This window comes from Xiphias gladius, chromosome 24, assembly GCF_016859285.1.
Source record: "Xiphias gladius isolate SHS-SW01 ecotype Sanya breed wild chromosome 24, ASM1685928v1, whole genome shotgun sequence".
NCBI classification, from domain to species: Eukaryota; Metazoa; Chordata; class Actinopteri; order Istiophoriformes; family Xiphiidae; genus Xiphias; species Xiphias gladius.
Genome location: NC_053423.1, coordinates 8,847,736 through 8,872,809, shown reverse-complemented (window position 1 = coordinate 8,872,809; position 25,074 = coordinate 8,847,736). Strand labels below are relative to the sequence as shown.

At 40.2% G+C, this 25,074-nt stretch overlaps 1 protein-coding gene across 1 annotated transcript; it reads left to right on the top strand.

Annotated features, from left to right (window-relative positions):
* Positions 1–1,353: 1,353 nt before the first annotated feature.
* angpt2b (angiopoietin 2b) lies at positions 1,354–22,771 on the top strand. The gene is made up of 9 exons (XM_040122615.1): positions 1,354–1,671; positions 6,284–6,439; positions 7,143–7,264; positions 9,509–9,741; positions 10,234–10,358; positions 13,320–13,421; positions 17,565–17,731; positions 20,547–20,677; positions 20,911–22,771. The coding sequence occupies exons 1-9, from the start codon at positions 1,354–1,356 to the stop codon at positions 21,069–21,071; spliced, it is 1,515 nt and encodes a 504-aa protein (XP_039978549.1). The 3' UTR covers positions 21,072–22,771.
* The last annotated feature ends 2,303 nt before the right edge of the window (positions 22,772–25,074 follow it).

Here is a 25,074-nt window from a genome sequence, read left to right as displayed (position 1 = left end):
CGGATTCAACAAACTCTCAGACCAAAACAAGACCCAGTATTTATTAGGGGAAAATCACTGACATTGCCACAAAAAGGAGTTAAGATATGTCAGATCATATCAGAGCCTGAGTACAAAAAAAAAAAACCTTTTAAATCTGCCTCCTCCTTATTCTAACACTTTAATATTTTATCTCCTCTAGGTTTCCACCATTACCATTACATTCAATTGTGAAACTACTTAACTCAAAAAAAAAAATCATGTATACATATTTTTATTTTTTATTTTGCAATTATTTTTTCCCCAGTCATTATAGTATATCATGTTGTCTATCAGTGGCGTTCTTGTCTTTCGTACTTACTTTCTGAATTATTATACTTACATTTTAAAACTGTACAGCACGATTTGGCAATACTGTATTTAATTGTGGTCATGCCCAAAAACCAACAGAGAGAGATAGACAGGCAGAATGGAAGGGAGCAAAAAGTTGTGAGCAGTGTATATTTTGGTGTTTCCTCGTCTAACCCCCACAACACTGGACTACCGTAAGAGGGAGGGAGAAAGTGAAAGAGGGATTGGTGGTTGAGTGATTATGTGCTAAGGAGGTGTGCGTGTATGTGTGAGTACATATGTGTGTGTGTATGTGTGTGTATATATGGTACGCCACTCTCTCTCTCTCTCTCTCTCTCTCTCTGTACTTTAAGAGAGTTACCACTTCAGCCAACATCCTGAAGCGGGCCACTCTCCACTCCACCCCTCCTCTCCTCTCCTCTCCTCTCCTCTCCTCTCCTCTCTCCTCCAGACCAATGCATGGACTCTAGCAGTTTGAAAAGAAGGCAGTGAGGAAAGCAACTTTTCAGAAGAGAGATAAATGGTGGGAGGGAAGTGTGCTGTTGGTTTCCTGGACTGAGCTCCATGCACTGTCTGAGTGTTGGAGTCATAATAGGAGGCAATCCTCTTTTCCTGTGTGTGTGTGTGTGTGTGTGTGTGTGTGTGTGTGTGTGTGTGTGTGTGTGTGTGTGTGTTTGCGCGCGCGCGTGTTTGTGTGTGTGTGTGTTAGAGTCGTTTCTGTCTGCCTGAAGAGCGGGAGCACAAACTGGGCTGAAGACGACTTCTGGATGCAGCAGCAAAGAGGACAGCCAGCCAAAAGAGGAGAAGAGAAAGTGATAAAACAGACAGGAGTGGCAGGAGTTGGACTGAGAAGACAGGAGGAGGACAGATTTAGAGTCCTGAGGGACAGTTTAACAAGACAGAAAAAGATAGCGAAACAGACGACGAAAGGAGAAACTCACCTGACTTATTGGTCTGCTCTGCCAGTTGGAGCAAGCTCCTTCGTCCCCTCTCCTCCCTCCCCTCCCCCCTCTTTTCCCTGACATGGGCCGCCTGCTGGCCGTGACCCTCGCCTACCTGGCCTACCTGCTGGCTGCCGCCATCGGCTCCGAGCGCCAACACCACCGCGTGCAGCACGGCCGCTGCAGCTACACCTTCATCCTTCCCGAGGTGGAGAACTGCCATCCCTTAAAGGACTTCCAGGTCACCAACACCCTCCAGAGGGACTCCCCGCCCGAGGCCGAGCCTGATTCAAGCCAATCCAAGCAGGGTAAGGCCCCGAGGGAGAGGCCTTCCTGGCAGGAGAGGAAGCTGGAGAGTCTGGAGAGTGCAATGGAGAATAACACCCAGTGGCTACAGAAGGTAAGATCTCTGAACTGTTAATTAACACAGCTACTTTCTCCTCTTTCACCTAACATTCTTACTCTAAGTTTTATCGTCAAACTGTCGTCTGGTTCTTTTTTCACATGCCTCATGTTATCCTGCAGACCTTTAAACAAAATGCTAGGGGGAAAAAAGGCACAGGATTGTCCACAGAGTACATTATCTGATAACATTTGTTGGAAAGCCTTCATTCTTGATAAATTCAGTGATTAGCTGGGATTTCCTGAATGATTGCTGTATGCATATCTGGCTCCATGACAACGGCTGGTGTATGAGTGTGTATCTGTATTTAAGGCCACTGGGATGCCAGAACTCCCTGTTGCATGCGAGAGGAGAAAGACAAGATGAGGTGGTGCCAAATATGTCTCACATAGTTAAACCTTCTAAATGAGTATTTTCCTCCCACAGCCAACAAGTGCACAGAAACTACACTCTTGACTTGTTTTAGTTTATTTATAAGCCAAAGTCGGCGTAAAACTCTGCACTAAACTGAGTTTAAATAAAAAACATAAAAAAACAAAAAAAATGTTTATCTGTGGGAGACACATTTCAGCAGGTCTCCTCACTGGGCTGCGGGCCTTTGCAGTTCCATTTAGCTCAGATTATGACTGACTAAAATGAAATGATGCGATTAAAAGTGGCTCCACAATAGTGTTTTCATTGCTAAGGTCATCAGGGCACTGAATCAGTGTTGGGCCATTGTCTAGGACAGACTGACTGACACGCCACCCCTCTCCACCCGTCTCTCTATTCTTGTCTGCATCTCTCTCAGAATATTTATGGTGGACACTAATCTTCGTGCCGTTTATAAGCGTTGTGTTGTGTTTAGATTGGCCAATTTAAGGCAAACGTGTTGATTGTATTTCAGGATTTGAAAATGGGGTTTTATAGGAATGCCAAAGCTCTTTATGTGCTCCTGTCATCCCCCCCTCACTCACCACAAAATCGTCTGTGTTTCTCTGTTCCTTCCCTTTCACTCTTCTGCTTTTTCTTTTGACACTTTGTTCCTCTCTATCCTTCTCCGAAACTTCTGGGCATATCTGGACTATTTTGCAGCTCTGGGATGATGAATGTGTCTCATCTCACACCTTGACTCATCAGCCATCAGATCTCAAACTCTTGCTCACGCTCTCCTGACTCACAGTTGGAAACACACATAAGAAAAAAACACACACACTCAATTCCCCTGTGCACACTCTATGAACTGGAGACCTACCTTCCATGGGAAGCATCCCAGGAGGCCACACTGTATGTGTATGCGTTTGAGAGACGGAGGGAGACAAAGATAGGGAGAGAGTGCACACACTTTTCCTCATGTGCACAGTATATTATTCATGCACAGAGCCTTCAAAGCACAGGCTAAATTGTTGAATATAAATGCATCACATATTGCAGTCATCTTGAGCATATTTTCTGTAGCCTGCAGACTCTCTCTCCCTCTCCAACAGAGATGTGACATCAGCCGCCATGAAGGAGATGCCCCCCCCCCCAACTTCTACAGAAAAGTCTCTGCTGACACATATCTTGCGCTGTTGCCAAACTTCCTCCACATTAACGTTTGGAATGAACACAAAGATAGAGTATTTCAACACGTTACCCCCCACCCAGCCACAGCGAAGCAGAAATTATCTGACTGTAGCTGGGATTTTCACATAAACACAGCATGACCTTAGAGAGTCTCTTTAAGATATGCATTAGGGTATACTAACCTTTGACCCTAGATCGCAAAGCCTTTTCAGCACCTTGTGGAGCTCATTAAGACTATGCATAAGTTTGGGGAGAAATGGGTGATATGCACGCGGAAAACTTCACTAGGATGTTTTGACCAATGCTATGAGCCTTCCACCAAAACCTCCTGAAAGAAAATACACACCCCCACACACAAATTTAGGAGTACACACACTAATCTGCAATGTTCCGCAGAGGAATCTCCAAGTGGACGAGTGCAACAGGGCTGTATTAATGTTCCAGCTTCCTTCTTTGCTGTTTCCAAGAAGAAACTAGTGTTTGTTTTCTTTTGTACTAACCCCCCATCTAGTCCGTTTCGCCTTCTGTTACCCTGAGGGATTGGTAAAAGGGATGTGAGCATGCTTTTGTTAGTCCTTTTAAGAGTTTGTGCAGATTATGCTAATGCAGAAATATTGCATAGAGATCAAGGTGCCTAGGCTACCCTTGGTGACCTGATTTCCTGGCCATGTAATATTTAATTAAGCCAATACGAAAGTATGCCACCCACATTACTCACATTATCCAATTGGTCTCCACTTTCTGTCCTTTCCTTAAACATCACCTCTTTTCTCCATCTAGAACAAGCTGATGGAAATGTCATTAATTTGATTATGAAACAAAGTATTCTGCAAATTGAAATTGAAATTGAACATGAAATTTTGTATCAAATCCATCCAAAATGTATTGAGAAATATCACCAAAAACCATAAATGTCAATCTCATGGGGAAATCCAAATTCATTCAGGGGAAATCTTAAATCATTAGGATTCATCTTCATCGTATCAAGAATGCTGAAATATTTCACTTGATTTGTTAAAAATTTGGCCTGCTGTTGGAGAAAGATGAAAATCAGGGGATCACAAAATTACTAGTCCATCTGGGAACAATACACATCTGTTAAAAATTGAATGGCAATCCATCCAAATATTTTTTTTAGATATTTCAGCATGGACCAAAGTGATGGACTGGCTGACATTGCCATCCATAGAGCCATGCTGCTAGCATTGTTAAAAATGCAACAGCAACATATCTCAAGAGACAGTCTCCTGGTTACTCTGGGTAACCCAGGGAACATGATGTCAACCATTTTCATAGGGACAAATTCTTAGACAGAAAGCAGTTGAATGTGAATGAAACGAAAACTGTCCATAGTGAGATCTGTGGATTGTCCAGAATAATTGTCTCCTAAGAGGGATGCTACTTTGGATTTTTTTAAATGTCATTTTACAATAGCGGAGGCACCAAAAAACAAAATTTTATCCTCCTCCATCTCTGAAGTGGATGTGCACAGTGTTGCACTAACACATAAATCAAGTCATTTTCATCAATACGTCATCATTCCCATCCCTCACAATTATACCCATCCTGATGTGCCTCAGTCCATCACAATCATTTGCCAGAACACCCAGCAGATATGTTTCCCCCTTCCTCCGTAATTGTAGCTGGGAACAATTGTCTATTGGTGAAACAATTAAGATATCAAGTGATACAACTCCTATGATTTTCTCAGCGTTGATCCCGCCTCTGTCCCTCTTAGACACAATAAGACAGTATCACACTACGTCCCAAATGCTGTTTGTCTGGCTGCATAGTGCAGCATTTGAAAGAGCAGCAATTAATGCAATTGGCAGGGGGAGGCGGAGTATATTAAGACCTCTGGATTGAGCTCTGTCACAGAAAGCTGTAATGGGAACACTTTGGACAAGGAGCTGATAGTGGCTTCAATACACGAGGCTGATTATCTTTGGTTCTTCGTTTGGAGTTGGCTTTAATCCGCTTGGTAATCGCGTCATAACCTTCGTTATGGAGGGATTTTTTCTGCTGTCTTAGTTGTCCTAAAGTATGAAAATGTGAGAGATGGATTTCCAGACCGAGAGGGAGGAAGAGGGAAAGAAAGAGGGAGTTAGTGAGAGAGAAAGTCAGAGACAAAGTGAAAAATATAACTAGCAAGCAAACAATTAATAGCCAATTTATCCCTATTTTCCCCATTGGACCTGTATTTTTTATACGTCATAAAAATAGAAAGACCCCTCTCCTATGACAGTGCATTATCATTATTCTATTCCTCTCTTTGATGGGCATTTGCATAGGAAAAAACAAACACTCTTAAGTCTCATTTGAATTCTCTTCGATTTTTACAGAATTCTTTCTCCTCAGATTCTTCATTTTCCAGTCATGTGGTTTAACGAAAAAAGTCTGATCTTTTCTCCTCAGAAAAGTCATAAATATTAATGCTCTACAGTTCAATATTCTACTTTGCCTTATTACAAAGGCACAGGCCATTGCCCGTTAAACATCAAACAAAATTCCCTCGTTCATGGCAGGAAAGCCAAATCTGTCTTCCTGATGCTGTTTGGTCGAACCGACCACATTAATAAGAAAATCTATTTATTGGAGCAAGATGGATGCCATTCTATTTTTACTCCTGGTGTAACATATGATGGGTTTTTGCCAGTGCGCCTTTCTCTGAGCTTGTGACTGATTACAGAGTGTAAGCGACTATCCCTGAAGTCCAGCATATGAATATCATGATGTCAAACTCCTTGAAAATACCATTGCTTTCATTCTTTCTTCCCCTTGAAATACCCATATATTGCATCATTATATTAATATGAGTTTGGTATTTGCCTGAGGTAGACCTGCAGATGGATGGATATCTTGGTGGCAAGACATTGGCAGCACCCTGAATTTTGTAACTCCATCACAGTACCTGAGAAGATTGAGGTGACAAATACAGATCACTCTTAGGTTGCTCCATCAAGCTGTCAGTGGACATATAGGGACATTACCTCCTTAGACATCAATATGACCTCGATCTGGCATTCTTGATAATATTTTCAGTGTCTGCTTGTTCTCTTTACAGCTGGAGAACTTCATCCAGGAGAATGTGCGCACTGGGATGGAGGAAATAAAGAGAACTGCGGTACACAACCAGACCGCTGCCATGCTCGAGATGGGAACCAACCTCCTCAGCCAATCAGCGGAGCAGACCCGCAAACTGACAGACGTGGAGACCCAGGTTAGCCCATCAAAAAGGATTGGAGTAAACCTGAGATAACGTGTTTGCAGCCAATCCAAATGAACAACTGCGAGGATCTCACCCATGTAAAAACAAATGATGACACTTGCAAAACACTTGTCGAATAGCTAACTAAATGTAAATCAGATGTAACTCACTGAGAAGCCATGCCCAAAGGTGGCGGCAAGTGCTTTAAAACAGCTGGTATTTGGTTCTACAGCCTCTGATTGACACAATGAATTGAGCTCGGCATCTGACAACAGGCCAATTAAAACATAAAGCTCAGTAGCACAACACAGATGTGTCTTCAATCATGCCACAGAGCTGTTATTACAGACTGGGCTTGTTTTGGTCCTCATGCTTTTTTTTTCTCTTATCAAAGTCGATATGAAACCGCAACCTGTACAAATATCTGGGCTGCTTTGTTCAAGTTTTTATTTCATCTGCAACTTCAAAACATGTCACAGGTGCATATGAGATAATTCATGCTCAAGTTTTCCTTGTAAGATCAAAGAATGAGCATTATGAGCCTTCTGATGTGCTGTGCAACACATTTATCTCCGAGGGTCCTTTTTATAAATTTAGCTGGTGGGCACCTTTATGTTCCATTTGTCTCTTCATCAATATGTCTCATCACTCTCATCCATCCTTCTACCTGCACATACTGCGATAGAGTTAATCTTTTGTTTTTATCAATCTGTAGGTGTTAAACCAGACAAGTCGCTTGGAGATCCAGCTGCTCGAATATTCGCTCTTCACTAACCGGCTGGAGAAACATATTCTCCTGCAGACTCAGGAGATCTCACACCTCAGTGATAAAAACAGGTGAGCAATCACACTTCTGAAGATTATTCAGGGAAGCACATTCTAGGCACTGCAAAACTTCCAGGATGGTTTTACTGGTAGGTATAAGCACTTCCTTTTTAGATCCATTGTGGTAGTTTAAGTGTTAGTGCAGTGGTTGGAGCTAAATTGGTTATTCACAACGTCAGTTTGCTCTAGTTTTTCGACATTATGGGGTCATTTTATGCAGTCATTGCTGCTTTTGCTCTTCGCATCCCAGAGATCACTCATTAGTCTAGAACTGTGTCTGCCATAATGCTTTGTTTTTGTCTTGGATTTTCTTTTGGTGAGGCTTTAGTTACTATATGGGGCGCTATTTTCTTTGTCTGCCTACCTGCTGCTTTTCCTTTACTGATTCCAAATGAGCTGGTGTGGCTGCTATAGGAAACATAAAAATTCCTGAGCACCAAAGAATGTTTTCTCGGGAAGAAGCTACGTCACACAAAATTGAAAGGCCTTCAAAAGAGTAATATACTGTATCTGTACATTCACGTGCATGAAACCGGTCCTTCTGATACAACAACTGGGTAAGCGTATGTTGAATGACTCCAAGCGATGTGAACAACAGGGTACTCAACGACAATATAATGCATATTGTGTAATAGTGTGTGTGTGTTTTGTAGTGAATAGGCAGCGCACATTAGGAGGGGTTTCCCATTCTTCTCTCTAGGAACACAGGGTCAAATTAGGGCCAGCAGGGTTAAGGAAAGGATGCTGGGCAGTGTGAAAGGGAGTGGGTGTTTTTTGTCTTTGTATGTGGTTATCATTCCATCCATCTGTACCAAGTGTGACTGGGAGAACAGAGTGCCCCAGCTCCAACAGATGTTAAGCATCTGGTCCTCCTTGGCCCTGCTCTGCCCTTCGGCCCTCTTCCTTCAAGTTGGTTACATGTGTCTGACATATAAATAGATGAATACATACAATACATACAAAGGTAAACACCATTACAGGACGCATGAAATTAGAAGGGTCACAGTAGATTTTCAGCCAGGCTGCTGTGGAATAAAAGAACTAAGGTTGTAGGGGGCTATTGCTGCTGAGCCTAAAGGGCATGGAGCCAGTTGCTGAACTGCTGCCAAACTAAAAAGAGCAGAGAGACATGTTTGTTTTCATAGGCTTTACATGTAAAATCGGATTGGGAGAAAGTGCAGCACATTGCAGAGAGAGAGTGAGAGCAGACTAATAGCAATATCTATATTACAATAATAATAAATTGCACAAGATCATAAGCATAACAGTTTAATTACCCAGGATGCAATGTGTTCCAATATGCCATATTTGTTCTGTCAACCCCCCTACCTGTTTAAACATTGCTGTGCTGGTTTACTGCCATGCTCTACACTTTGACTGGTCGTCTAAGTAAAACATACACAATGGAGACCAACTTGTTAGCTTGCTCTGCCACATTTATTGAGTGTTCCCCCACAAAGCAAATATGAAATGAAAGAGATGTTAAAAATGATTTGGATTGATCCAGAGTTCCTTCCAGTCCACATACTGAGTCTGTGCCTAAAGTGGGGGAATGAGGATACACGTTTAGTGAAGCAGCTGCGGGTGCACAGGGCTGAAAAGTAGCTTGTTCAATCTGGGTGGCTGGATTGTTTCAATAAATAACTGCTGCAGAGTCGTTAGTCAAAGCCATAAATATAAGACTGCAGGGATTTATGATCTTCATTTGTAGGTTGGGGTGTCGCAATTGTTCAGACACATGTGCACACACGCACACACACATACGCACACACACACACACACACACACACACACACACACACACACACACACACACACACACACACACACAATCAGATTGTTGCCTCATGGCTATGATTGAGAGGCTTACCATGCAGGCCCATCTGTGAGTGCTGCTGCAGTACAGGTGTTTATATGATGTTAGCCCAAGGAAACTGTTGTGCTGATGTCTATTAGTCATTCTCATGTAATTGTGCAAGTTTGTGCAACCTCCACTGTGAAAGCTGAATGCTGAACGGATGGATTCTCCACCTGCACCCACTTACTTATATCTTCTGCCCCTATACAATTAAATATGAATCTTAGCACTGGATATAATATATAAGATTTTTACTTTTCTCCAGTGACCTGTAAAGGAGTGAGCAGAATTTTTCTGTTCCTGAAAAAAACAAAACGAAACAAAACAAAACAAAACAAACAAAAAAAACCCACCAAAGACAATACTATCCTAATATATTAATGTTTGCTGTTTGCCAGTTTTCTGGAACAGAGGCTCTTAGCACTGGAGGCTCGGTATGGGAGGGAGCTACAGGGCTTGCAGAGCGAAAAGCAGCAGCTTCAAGAGCTTCTGGAGAGGCAGAGTCAACTGGTCAGTCAGCTCCAGGGTGAATTGGGCAGCTCCACGATCAACAGCACCTTACTTCAGAGACAGCAGGCCGTGCTCACGGACACTGTTCAACAGCTGCTGGCTATCGTCACCCACTGCAATGGTAAGGCTTAGGGGTTTTACCGATTTTGATAGAGCAAATGTGCTGCCAACCTCATGTATTTTAAACAAGAGATACAAATATACATAAGAAAAGAAATGTTCTGTAGGTATAACAGAGATTAATGCATGTCAATTGTCAACAAAATTTCTATTACATTCCTGTGATTCATTATCTCCTCAGTGCAAAAATTACTCATCAATAATATCAGGAAACACCAGAGTTTCATTTAGACAAAAATTAGATTTACAGTATTTCAAATAATGAGGAGGGGAGTTGTGATTTAAGTTGAAAAAAATCAATTTCACATGAACATATCACCTAGAGCAACCTGTAATTCAAATCTCAGAAACACTACGTATATGCATACACTACAAACACGGCAGGCTTACGACAGAGCTTAACATTACAGGGCAACTCACATAAGGGGTTGGGATTTGTGTGCAAAAGCCAAAAGGCTGCCATCTGTAAACACATGCCTGCCTGTCTTTGCAGAAATCTCTAATATGCCCAAGGAGGAGTCAATTAGTTTCAGGGACTGTGCGGAGATCCTGCAATCTGGAGTGACCGAGAGTGGAATCTATAGCATACGCCTGCCCAACTCCACCCATTCTGTCGAGGTAGTAAGGCTTTAAAGGTCACCGGCCTTTTCTTGCAAATATCACTTAACTAACTTTGACATGAAACTTTTTTGAAAGACATTTTATCCATTTATCTTGCATCTCATTTAGCACTGGGATCATTTCAGTTGTATCAACTTTACAGGTTTTGCCCAGCCTGCGTAACGTAAAGCTCACACAGACACTACATAAGGACATTCTGAAGGCTTATCATTTTTCTTTTGGACAGCATTAAACACTGGAAGGACAAACTCATCTGAGGTAATAGTAATTTGCTAGATTTGTTGGTATAGAGGTTGATGGAAATGCCATGCTGGGTTACAGAGAACTAAAATAATAAGCAACAGGAACATTATGCCCCACAGGCTTCAGAGTGAGTGAATGTACACTGCTGAATGCAAAGTCAGAAATGCTTAAGAGGTACCTCCGCTGACCTGCAGTAGCTAGCCCTTGCTAACTCGACCATGGCATCTACCAGCAGGCTATCCTCTCTTAGCAAGCTAGCATTCTTGGCTGGGATCTTCACTCTCACCGCTTACCAGGGGAAAAGAAAGATAATAGTGAAACAGTTTTGTTATTCATTACTTTCATTCTATTTCGCTGGTTGGCACCACATCCTATTGCCTATTTTGCCCTGTTCTTCCTCTTCACTTCCTGTGAGCGAGGCAGCCAGGTGTTAGGCACTGGTGGCATGTGTTTCCTGCCAACTCAGACCAATGCACGTTTCCACTGATGCTAGTTAGTAGTCCCCAAATAATTGCTGCTCACAATCTATGCCATGTAATTCCAATGTGGCTGGCAAGCTGGGTGGCTGCATAAAAGTGAGGCAGATACAAACTGCCCTACTTTCAAAGCAGAGATTGGGTTTCCTCAGTTGGAGCAGAGACAAAAAGGCATACACATATGTGATCTATCCATGTTATCTATCCATCTATCTAAGTTTAAACCACCAAGCTTGTGAATAATGATGATGTTTACAGACCAAATAATTCATAGTTTGGATCAGCGTCTTTTTAAAAATTTTTGATAACCCTTTTATGTATACTTTTGAGAGCTAAATATGCACAGGGCTTTTTCTAAACACATATTCAGAGGTAACCATTTTATCCCCAGAAAGCCCCATGAAAATAATAACCATCACATTATCTTTTTAAAAATCATAATAATGCTTAAGTTGTCAGGATTTTTGCATTTCATTGTAATGGATTTGGCCTTCAATGACTCCTTGCTGGCTAATAATAAGTGAGTTTGGAGTATTAAATACGGACCTGGTCTTGTTTTTGTATTCAGTGTAATGCTTTTAAGGCCATAACATTGGCTTAATGTGCCAGCGGATAATCACAGCATATTGCCGGTCTGCACTGTTTTCTGAGGTAAAAGACCCGAGTGCGTATCGACCTTGATTTAGCTTTACTATTCAGGGAGAGTGCTGGAAACTCTCATTTCATTTCTAGCAGAAAATAGCCAGTTGAGGTGCTGAATACACTTGATCCATTAGAAAAGCATCTCAGTTACAAAAAGCATCTAATCTTACCACCCACGGGAAAAATTAACATTTAATCCAAATACCTAAGGGAAGCTGGAACATGTCAAGTTAAACACCTTAAATATGTTAAAAAAAAAAAAAAAAGTCCCTCAAGTATAAATTCCAAGGGCAATTCATTTCTCTCTGTAATTTCAAACATATCTACATATGGCAAAATGTGCAGCCAAGTAAGAAAGAAAACAGTGTGTGGAACCAAAAAATGCGGATGCCTCCTTCTCAACCCCCACTGAAGGGAATAAGAGAATATGCTGATATGTTAGTTTTTCCTTCCCACCTGGGTCATATCATCGCGTGACACTCTGAAATGTTGGGTTCCCCCCTTATTCCTGAGCCTTCCAAGGCATCCTTCAAATAACAGAGAAGGTTTAGTGTGTGTTTATTTCTTCTTATCATTTCTTGCCACTTTTTCCACCAGACCACTCTGGTACTGCAAAATGTAATCTAATCTTAATCTTGAAATTAATCTCTTAAGGATTGATTAACCGTCAGTGTCAAATGGCTAAAAACAGAAAACAGGAGAAAGGCTGGATATTTGTTTTAAAATGATCAATATTGGTACCACTAAGGTACTGATACCAAAACATTATTTTTAGTTTTTATTATACATTAATTTAAGGAATAATAAAAGGAGGATTAAAACATGTTATTTTTTAATGGTTAAAGTATTAGTTTTTTCTATATAAATTATAATTCAAAGCTGCACTAATAAATATTTTTAAATTAACAATGGATCAAGTGATGATGTGTAATGAGAAAGGAGTCGCTTGATGTGATGAACCCACTGAGAATTATCACCTGACTCTGCAGTTCCCCTCAGATCTATGAGGCCGCTTTACCAGCTTTCAGATAATTGTTTTGGTTTTACAACCTGCATCTTCATTGTTTCAGTTCAGTTACACTGCTGTCACCTATCTTGTTTCCAGCCACATCAGGCAGCAAAAAAGGTGTGATAAACCAACTGTACACTACCTGCCCAGCAACAAAACAAATTCAGCGAAATACTGATGAACACAATGGAGCTTTTAGCTGCTGAGGAATCAAGGAGCTGGTGGAGATATAACGGAGATTGAATATTAGACTTAAACTCCAAATCGGTGCTCTGTATCTGCAGAATGTGTGCAATTATTATGGCAAATATGTGTGATACAAAGTGGTAACATGTCAGTGTTGTGTTAACCATTTATTCTGCTGCTCCAAACTAGCCAATAATGTATTGTTGCTGCTGAAAAGTTAAAACATTTCCCAATTTTAATCTAGAAATACGTAATCATTGACTAGTAAACAAGCCAGAGAATCCAACCAAGCATTCAATGCCAACTTTCGATAAGTAAGTCTTTGTTCAGTACTCAAAAAGTATTGACTTTTAACCTAGCCCTAAGGAAAAAAGGCTTGGTATAATTTTTCTTGTTTTCTAGGTGTTCTGTGATATGAAGACTAGAGGTGGCGGGTGGACAGTGCTGCAGCATCGGACAAACGGCTCCGTGAACTTCCATCGTGGGTGGAGAGACTACAAAATGGTGGGTTTTGCAGATGGCAGGGTTAGTGTGCATCATTATCAGTATAGGTAGTATTATGCACATCAGTATTATGAGACTGGACAGCAAGTTACAATAACTATCCAGGGATGGTTTGGCATGGTGAGGCGTGGGAGACCAGCCGGCCTGTGATCCCAGGTGACCTGCGGTTGTTGTATTTGGCCGCCCTCATGTTCTCTACCACCCCCCATGTTATTGCACCTGCTCTAACTCCCTCTCCTTGTCATACTCCCACGCACCCATAGCACAAGCACAAACACGCACACACACGCACACACACACACACGTCATTTACTTCATGTACTTCAATGACCACAGAGCACTACTGTTTGTATCAACCTTTAGATCTCAATAGCTTTCCTGCAAAGGGAAATGAGTGTGGCGATGAGAGTAACAACATTTCCACATGCAAGACCTAAACAACAAACTGAATATAATACAATCACACTCTGTGAAGTTGCTGTACTGCTCTGATCGAATCAAGCACATACCTTTGGCTTTTGTTTTGTTTGGACTTACATTTAGAAGTTTCATCAATAGAATCAATATTCAGTTTGAGCAATAGATAAAAACATGTGCTTGAAAGCACTCGCAAGCCTTTTCGACTGTGTTAAATTACACATAGAACAAATGAATTAAGGTAGTTTCGATTTTTGATTGAATGGAGTAGCAGTTTCTCTCTCACTCATGCCAACAAATCAATTGCCACAGCTTGGATTGGAAATAAAATGCGAAGAGGACTGTGGGAGAGTGAGAAAGAGAGCAACAAAAAAAAAGGCTTCAAAACCTCTTTCAGGAACAATATTTTCACAAATGAATGATAAATATTTGGCTCTGGTTGGGGCGTGGGAGCACAGGGACCCTGTAGATGGCAGATAACGTATGCAGTAAAATGCCTCACTGCCCCTGACCATGCTCCATAGTCTCAGAAACTGTGGTTTGAGTTGATGAAATGTTGCGCCCAGACCTGGTTAGTCAAATGATTAATGCTCCAAGACTCTTACTACATATTTGCTCTTACTTCAGACCAATAACAAAAAGAAAGAGACTGACAGCTAGGCAGCTAGTGACGTCAGAGGTAAACAAGGACACAATGTTTTCCTCTTTTCAAAAGGATAAAGAATGTTTGAAATCTGTAGAATCTGCCTTGAAAATGTAATAATACACTAGGGCAGTGTCTATTCAAAATGTGCTTATTATCTCATTAATAGTTAAATGTTGTATTCAATCATTTAATCATCATCATCTAATTTCACATCACTGCTGTTTTATGATATCATTAATAATAATAATAGATCCTATTTGTCATATATGAGATCAGAAAATAGTGGACCAAAAATTCAAAAGGACTGCTGTGACACATGCACTTGCTTGCCAGTTTATTTGGTACCTAGTTAAAACTGATGCAGTATAATACAACAGGCCTGCAGAAATCCTCCCTTCATGATGATTTTAATGTTCATATTTTTATTGAATCTATTTAAAAGAGGTGTTAAACATTGAGGACATTGTATTTTTTTGGTGCTGTTGGACTGTATTGGGTTACACTGAGAAGTGTTCCTAATATTTTGGCCATCCCATTTATATGAATTAAGGTATACAAAATATTAGGAGCAAAGTTTTATCAAGGTGTACCTAATAACCTGCCAAGTGAATGTAGATTAATTTAATCACTGAGTGCCATAGTAACCCTTTCCCTGAACTGGAGAATCAGTATTTTTACTGAAGAACTTAAAACTTGAAATAGGTATGATATGGATTTTTTTTCATCACTGGAGTAATATGCAGTTAAGAAAATCACTAGCAAATGCATTTTTGCATCAGTAAAGAAAATATTTGAAACAATTTAACATCAGTTTAAGCCATTTTCTCCGGCAGCTGTTAAAAGAAAAAGAAAATTTACAACAGCCGAATAACAATGTTAGGTCACGCATGGTGTAACTTTACATTATCCTAACAGCAGCAGTGCATAAATTACTGGTTTCGCCTGCTAATAATCCTAATATATCATGCTTGGGTGATGATAGAAAGTAAACAGAACGGTGCTGTTTTGCTGTCGCTGCATCTTAAACAAAGAACTCCAGGATGCTTGTGCTTCAAATGACCATGCTGTACCGCTGTCATAAACCATTTACAGATTGCAGAGCTTGGGTCTATCTAAAGTACTCCCACACTTGATGATCCTGTGCGAGGTTTTGTAGCCCCATACTTTGACCAGGTGTAGCCATCTTTGCGAACCACTGTTGTCTAACCGATGAAGTTGGCTGCATGGATGAGTCCCCCAGCCGGAAGCAACTGTCATTTATTTTTTCTCTTTTCTATGTTTCTCGAGAACCACGCATTCAAAAACTTCCACATTTGGCACTGCACTTCTTTGGGTCCTCAACAATACAAACATTAAGTTTGAAGTCGATCGGATGAGTGATTGTAGAGAAAAATTGAAGGACAGACGGAAAGATGGAGATTTTTCCATTTATTAGTAGGATGCAATCAGACTTTTTGGTTGTATGTCTATTGACTGTCAGTTAACTAATGCATTCTCAAATTCATTTAGCCTTTTCACACAGTGAGTCCAGCTTTCGCATTCATTTGCGTCATTCAAAAATTGGTATTTTATTTTATTTTGTACTTGACAGCCCTCTGTGAAATTCATTAATCGAAGCTACATTATGTTCCACTTCTGAAGCCTTCTCTTTGAATATAACATTGCACATTAAACCATTTCCCTGGAGTGACAACGTCCATTCTCACCATTTCTGTCAAAACCATCCTGCTCTTTTTTCATTTAATGCTGTGGTTTCCTATGTGAAATCATGTTTGTATCACTGCCCCTTCCACCTGTTAACATAATTTAAAATTGCATCCTGACTCTGTGTTATGTGAGTTCTTGACATTTCTCTATTCCATACCTGTTTCTTAATATTCTGTCTTCTCATAATGAACAGGTGTTTGATAAGAGAACTTAAAAATCCACATTAAGTGTCTTGGTAAGGTGTTGGGGCACCATGAGCCGCTCCAACCTAGGGGGACAACAAAAAAATACTGTGAGAAAATTTAGTTCCACTGAGTACTAAAAAAATGTATTCAAATAACACAGGAATTGAAAATCGATTCATTATATCAGACGTATAACGATAATGCTAAAGAAATGTGTGAGTTTATTCCCTTTTCATCAGAAATGAATTGTGCCACTAACAAGTACTTAAGTCAACTTCAAAAGTTCATCAGTTTCTAGAAAACCAGGCTAATTTACTTTTGTTCATTTAGTGATAATACTTACATTATTAAAGTTACTTTTTCATTATTCTAATCATCATATTTAAAAGTGGCATATTTAACGATCCCTCCTTCGTATTTTTCCACTTACGGTTACAATGACAACTTGTTGTCAAGTCCCATCTGATAATTAAAGCTGACGATATCGTCTAAATTGATCCTGCTGACAGCTCTCTGTGTCTCCTTTGACATAGTTTCGACGGGACATGTTTTGTTTTAAAAATCATTTTTGCAGTGGTGCTCTCTGGCTCAAACCCTCCCCAGGGGTGTTCAGTTTGGTCGAGATCTGGTGATTGCGAAAGTCAAAGCCTCTGGTTCTCATCATTTTCATACTCACACAGTTCATACTCCTCCTGCACAGTACTGAAGCATCTGAATTTGTTATGTTTCACCTGCCTGTATCTGTAAGCAGCATGCCACTAAATGTCCTCAAAATATAGTATTTCCTATATTATTTATCACGATATTTAGCTCTGTTTTCTATTGCCAAAAATGGGATAAAAAAATTTATGTTAATGTCAAGCTCTAAAGTTAAAAACAAACAGTGGATCAGTCCACAAAGCCTCTTTTTATTTTACTGTTAGTGTTATAATTCCAAATGTAACATTGGTTGGATATTAAGGTAAATTAACGTCTCGATTGACTGGCTCCTTACTTTGGGAGAGGAGTATTTCACTTCATAAACTCAGTGGACTGCCTCAGGCCATCAAAATGATAAATGTCCCTTTTTAAATTGAGGTCCGTTTTCATATTATCTCCAAAAACACTTGGCAGGTCTCTGGTAAAATCATCCCCCTTGTTAGAATATTTTCTTGTTCTATTGTTTCTCTGTCTTTGTGTCTTATCCAGGGCTTTGGGGAGCTCTCTGGGGAACACTGGCTGGGGAATGATATCATCCACAAGCTGACCAGCTCCCAGGAATACAGTCTGCATGTCCAGCTAAAAGACAGAGAGGGGAACGAAGTCTTCTCGCATTACGATCGCTTCTACATAGACGGAGAGGACAACAACTACAGGTATCCACACGGTATAAAATATATTATTTGGTTATTTTATTCATAACCACATTTTTAGTATTTATTCATACTTAGATCAAAATGCACTATTTCAATTATCAAATCGCCCACTTATCTGAAGTGTTTAGTAGTTAGTACGATAGCACAACATATGACGAAATGCTAAAGTAAAACACTGCTTATACACTCCAGTCTCCAAATAAATTCTTTCAGTTTTTCATGAATCTGACATGAATAGTACTATAATGAAGGTGCTTTATTTCAGTAAAGTGTTCTATTCAGTGCCTTTTGCAATGCAGTAACACCCTTTCAGTCGTTGCCTTCCCTTTGGGTGTAAGACTCTTAATACCACAATGGATTAGACACAGTTATCAACAGCTCAAATTCCTTTCTATTTTCTTAGTCTCTAAGATTTCTTATCCCAAAGCACTGAAGTTAAGGAACCACTTGGACCATCTTTAAGAATGTCATTCAAAATTATGAGCTCATTGGAGGCCATGCAGCCACTTTCGTCTGCCTCCATTTTTCTTTTCTCAACACCACAGCTACCGCTGCCCCTGAAAAATCCCCAAGGGGAGCCACATCAACTGTAGTATAACAGGAACGCTCTGCAATACCTGCCCCTGCCAGGAACTGACAACTCAAACAAAGCTCCCCAGTAACCCTGCAATGACTAACAAGATTATATGTGGGTGGGCTGAAGACATGCTTCCTCCAAAACAGACGGAAATAAAATATAAACAAAAATATCTCAGCTTAGATTTCATATTAATTCACAGGAATCTGCCCTTGTTTTGTGGAAGTTTATGGAGATTGATGCTCTGAGAGATGACAAATCATAATCATACGTGGGTGTGTCTTTTCCAAGATCCCTAATAGTGCAGCAAATTACATTTGCCTGAATTTGTTCCATATAATTAGCATGATGATGAAACTGAATGTTTCACAACATTGCTGTAGGCTACACTGTGTGAGGTGAATCACCTGAATAGATATAATCACCTCTGTAGCTGCTACCTCTGAGATCATGTTCTGTTTAACTAGTTCAATATGTAGCAGCTTTACTAGCATTCTGACGACGCTGTGTTCTTCTGATGTTTTCAAGCCACAACTATGGTGTTACGAAGCCACTCAGCCAAAGCAATCCTCCTCCTCAGCTGCATCCAGTGTGCTCCCTAGAGCAACATGGAGGTCTTCACCTAACACTCACTAACATTATTCATACATTAATTATTAGCATGACAGACCACTTTCCCCTTTGAGTTAGCCAAGAATAGCCGTTCTTATAACAAAACCAATGGTAAGCATTCCTTTTTAATGTGACAGTATATTTTTCATGAAAGGATAAAATAACAATATCAAAAGACTGTCACCATGAAAAGGATTAGCCTGTGGTCTGCGTTGTTGTTGGAATAGCTGAACTAACTCATCCGGAAGTCATGGCTAATGCAAATGTTTTGGAGAGTAAGAAGAGCTGGCACAGTCCACAGGCCACCCTTTCCAACAGGATATCCTGTAGCCTGTGGTTGCCATCCTGTCTAATTTGAGAGTTTTTAAATTTTCTTCACATCACTGATCCATCGTGAAAAGAAAAGCTCTCGAACAAAATATCCCCTCATATATAATTCCGCTCTCTATCTTATTCCATCATTATTCCCATCCCTTGCACTGTCATTTCAAACTCCCATTTTGCTGCCCCTCGTGATGTGTTGTCCTGCCCTGTGAACTTACAAATTCAAGAGGAGGATTCTTCATTTAGACACAGGCAGCGTGCCCCAGGCTACAGGGGGGGGGGTTCCACATAACTCAAGGGATAGTCTGATACTAACTAGACAAAATGACAGGGCAGAGGAGAGGCCAGACAGCAGGGCTGACCTCCTCATCCACTCTCTTCAAACCAGTACTTACACACACATACACGGTCAGAGTAACAGGAACACAGAAACACACACACACACACACACACACACACACACACAGACACACACCCACACACACACACACACGCGCACAAACACTCCATTGCTGGGCCGCTGTATGGAAATAATTGAGTGAATCAATTTAACTCGGGCAGAGATTGCTTTCAGACTGCTTGGGTTGTTTCACAAAGCACAGCATGGGGGAAAAATAATGAGAGGTTCTTTAGGTTAGTTTTTGTATTGAAGTTTGGCAACCATATGGACTAAGGGTGATGGCCCCTTGTTTTAAAAAGTATTGTACATACACTAAAAAAGTCAGGATCTCCTACAGGGGAGTACAGGGGATATACAGCTTCATAATCTTTGATTGTTTTAGATTTATCTTTATTAATCTTTGATTGTGAAATAATATACAAAGTTTTATTTTTGGTTTAATGCAGCAGAAGAGAGGAGCATTGGATCTGGCCCTATTTAAGATGCTGTCTATTTATTCTGTTTGCCAAAATGACACTCTAATGTTAGATATACCCAGCGGCATTGACAACTCAGACAAAGAGTGCAAAATGAAAAAAACTACAAACTGGTTCCTAAATAACAGCATGAGTGCCCTAATCACAGAAAGTTAGATTCACTAAGTTCGATATTTTGCCTCTCTCATCCCTTTGGTATCCTGTGGTTTGGTAAACATGATTGTGCTGTGTTCCCTTTACAACATAACATTAGATGATTTCAGAGATACTGAAGTTCAAATGGTTTTTTGGGCAGTAACCACTAACAGCCATTTGGACCTGCCAAGAAGCAAAGTTTCCCAACACAGCCTTAAATAATGAATAGAAGTGCCTGTGGCTGAGCTTTTCGCTGAAATTCTTTGCACTTTTTCTACTCCCCGATACCAGCCTTCATGCCGAGGGCTTCAGTGGCACAGCTGGACGGACCAGCAGCCTCACCCACACTGGCACCCAATTCAGCACCAAGGACAGAGACAACGACCACTGCACCTGCAAGTGTGCTCAGCTCGCATCAGGAGGTACGCTGCTTCCCTCAGCTCATCTCAATCTGTCTCTTCTTATAACCCATCTCGTTAAACATTTCTATCCACCCCCTTGTAAATGTCCCCAAGTGCATTTCATTTTCCCTCTGCGCCAATATAAAGTTACTGCTGACTTGCAGCTGTTACTTTGGATGTTACATTTCATAAGCTTGAATTCAATTAATTCTGACTTTTTCCTTGAACTCTCTGGCAAATTTCCTCTCCTCCAGGTTGGTGGTTTGAGGCTTGTGGCCCATCCAACCTGAACGGCATATATTACCCTGCCTCATCCAGTGTGGTTCGCTACAATGGCATTAAATGGTACTATTGGAAGGGTCCAAATCTGATGGCTACTATGACAACCATGATGGTGCGCCCAGCGAAATTCTGATGGCATGGCTTGTTCATGATGTCAGATTATGAAGTGAATGTCATCTCCAATGAATATAATGAACAATACCCAGGAAATGGTATATTCTGGGAGAAAATTCGAATCAGATGGTTGGTGCTTTCAGCTTCTGGACATCTTGGAGTGGTGGTCTAGCAACTGCCTGGAGACATACACAGACTCTTAGCAAATGACTGTGGTTTTAGTGAATTTGTGAGCGAGGAATTCCACTGACAAGATCTATTGTGTTCAGCTGAGAGAGGAAGGTGTTAGGAGGGAGATATCACAAGAACACAACTGATCAAATCAGATTATAAAGTTATATATGACAAGTTACTCAACCCAAAACTATTAATTAAATTAAAAGATTAATAGATGGATTAACCTTTAGAAACATTTAATGGCAACACTTATTTTGATATTAAAATATTAAAACTTGTGTTGTGTTTCTCCACTTGCTCTAAAGTAATTTTCAGGCAACATGTATAAATAGCAAGGAGGCACAGCCAGCCATTTGTATAGTTTACGCAAAGTCAACTAATTAAAAATTATACTCTATACTTTAAAAGTCTTTATTTTGAACTAAATGCTTTATTAACTCTGTGATATGTGTAATGACTATGTTAAGCCATAATTCTCCTATGCAGTGCCCTGATTGTAACTTTATTTCACTGAACTGTAAAGCATCAGTGCAGTACTAACACTGTAGTTCAATCCATATGCAATATAATGTTAGATAACCTACAGTGATATCAATGGCTTACCAATGTTAATAAAACCAAAGCATAAAGAAAAGCAACAACAACAGGCTTTGTCCTTTGCAGTATCTTCCAAAGGGCTCTTCAGAATGAAACATCCCTGATTCTTTCCAGTCACACCTCTCATAAAACTTTATTTGTGAGAGACTTTGCTCATAAAAGTACATCATACACTTACACTGGTGTGATTTACTTTCAAAAATGAAACATTTGTAATAACATCTGGGAGCAAAAGCTGTAAATTAATTTTTTACTTTGTTGAAACAATAAAACGATATATAGTATTTGGTGCCTATAACCCACAGTGCCAGGTCCTTGTTCCCATGTAGGCTACATAAACCTCAAGAAGCCTAACATGCTGGACTCAGGAAGTCAGATGAGAACTGCCTTGCACATTGATCTGATGAATCATCATATAACACTGGCCCCAGTGGAGCCCATTGGAAAGCGGATGGGTTTCACCTCGACTAACAGTGGCCTGCATCTGCCGGTGTACGCAGGGGACAGCAGCCGCTGCTAACTGGAAGACAAGACACAAGGGTGATGGCTGGCCATGTCTACGTCTGCTCATTGATGTGCTTCATTCACTGAAGGACAGACAGACAGACAGAACACCTAAAGATGTCATCTTCTCTGCCTAATGCACTTCCCAAGTGTGATTGATTTCTAAGTGCTGCAAATGTAATACAACTGCAGAAATTAGACATTAAGCATAATGAACTGTTAGCCAGGTCTCTTTGTTTTGACATGTCTAGCTTATTCAAGTCTGCATCAGAGATACTTAAAAAAAAAGAGAAAAATATTTGGTTTATGATTATGGAAAAATATATACTAAACCAAAAACAAAATAATTTTTACAAATAAATTGATTTTCTGTGTCTTGGTTTCATTGAATATATGAATGACTTACCCAGGCTCAACTGCTATCGATTTACTACTCTATTAAGAAATATGCAGGAGCTGCTAAAAACATTAAAAGTACTCAATAAGGGAATAACAGCGCTGAGATTGTTCCTGACCATATCTTTAATGTGCGTGTATAAATATATGATGCAATCATGCCTGAAGAAACTACAGATATCATCACAAGTGGATGGAGTGCCAGTAGCTATGAATATACAACGCGCTACACACATACAAACACACACACACACACACATGCTCTGCTTGCATGCAACGACCCCACTGCTAAACAAGTTTATTATGACCTCCAAGGGCTGGACAGGCGATAGATCACAGCATGGGAGGCCAGGGGTGAATCCATCAAAGCGACTTTAATAAAGACCACTTGATTTGGCCTGCTTGCTCAACAGATGAAATGGCTCTGTTCAGGTCCAGTGAAGCAGACCAGGGTCTGGGATGCATTGCTTCTACTTGTCCCAGTCCTTGTTTATTAGATGGGTTACTTGTAGGCACAGAGGCAGGGTGACAGAGAGATATTAACTTTAAAAGTGTGTTAAAAATATTTTCAGTGTTAGCGACTGTCTGTTATTATATTTACTAGCTCTTACAGTGTGGAATGCCTAGCAAAACAAGGGCAACTTTTATTACTCAGAGATTATCCCAAAAACTCTGTAAAATGGTCTCTTAACTAGAGATTTTACTTTATTCTCTATTAGCTCCTCACACACAGCGCTACAATCTAATACTTTAGATCTTATTTGGCAGGTCCCTCACTGCAAATTCATGTTGTTTGGACGAGCATTGCTCAAAATAACAAGACTTCATTTTGAATTCTAGTAGTATACAAAGGTTTTCAAAGATACCAAATAAGCCACACAAGTGCAGAAATTGCTTATAAAATGATACAAAACACAGGTAAACTATCCTTTTCCTGTCAAGGTGTTTAGATTTAAAATTTTTACTCAGTTGACTTGAATGTAGCAATGAAACAAGCAAATACAGAATATACAGTGTATGTAATAGCGTGAAACAATGGGGAAATTGTTTTTACTAACTTTGAAGCTACTTAAAGGAACACTTTGGAAATATGCTTCTTTGCTTTCTTACTGAGAGTTGAGGAAAGGATCAATGCTAAGCTCATGTCTGTACAATAAATATGTTGGGTAGATAGAGCCAGCTGGAAATTAGCTTAGCTTAGCATAAAGACTAAAAACTTGGAGAAACAGCTAGTTGGGCTCTGTCTGAAGGCAACAAAACATGACGGACTGCATTCTAAAGCCCACTATTTAACAGTACATCTCATTTGTTTAATCTGTACAAAAACTGTATTACAAAATCTAGTGTCTGTATAGTTATTCGAGCGATTTTGACCGCTGGACCGTGAAAAATCTGTGTTTATTCTCCCTGAACACCAAAGTACCAACTGTACAGACGTTAGCTATAAGCTAGCTAGAACTCACCAGGACTACTGTTTTTTTTTTTTCAATTCTTCAATTTTTACGCTCAAGTTAAAAACTTCGAGTTCGCACAGACCTGTTTTCACATCAGTTCACATCATCCTGGGGCCCCGTGATTTTGTGTCTAATCATGTCTTTCTGTTTGCTTTGCACTCTGTCTGAACAGACACTAAAAACAACAAATTGCAATTTTCCTGGAGATATGTGCCTCACTATTTCTTGACTGAGTGTACTACAGTTTTTGTACTGATTAAACAAATAACATATAACGTGTTAAGTAGTGAGCTTTAGAGGTGCTAGAGGACTTACTGAGTTACCTTTGGACAGAGCTGTTTTTCCGAATAAGCATATATCTCAAAATGTTTAACTACTTAAGATGGAATTTAAGTCAATATTGGGAACTAGAAAAGAGGAGTCAGAAATTAGCTTCCAGAATGCACAAACTAAAAAAATATATAAAATAAACCCCATAATATAATGTGAATGTTCAGGATAAGCTGTTGTTTTGTTGCCTTTTCCCATACTGTGTCAACAATACTGCTTCAAATAAATAGTTATGCCAATAAAGCAACTCAATTAAACTAAACTGAAAGAGACAGACAAAGAGAAATGTGCTTGTGGGTTGCTGGAGGGGCAGAGGAGGAGTTGGGCGTGCACATATCCTCGTATACGATGACCTGCAATGTATGTTAGCTGATGTGAACAGAGTTTAACCTGGGCAGTTTCTGCTCCACTGTTGCTTTAAACCTTTCTGGAGGATTTATCATCCGACCCAGCTAGAGAGATATATGCAGAGGAGGAGCGAGAAAAATGTACAGACTGCAGGAGAGAGGTAGAGAGGGAGAGAGGGGGAAGAGAGAGAGACAGAGAGAGAGACAGAGAGAGAGA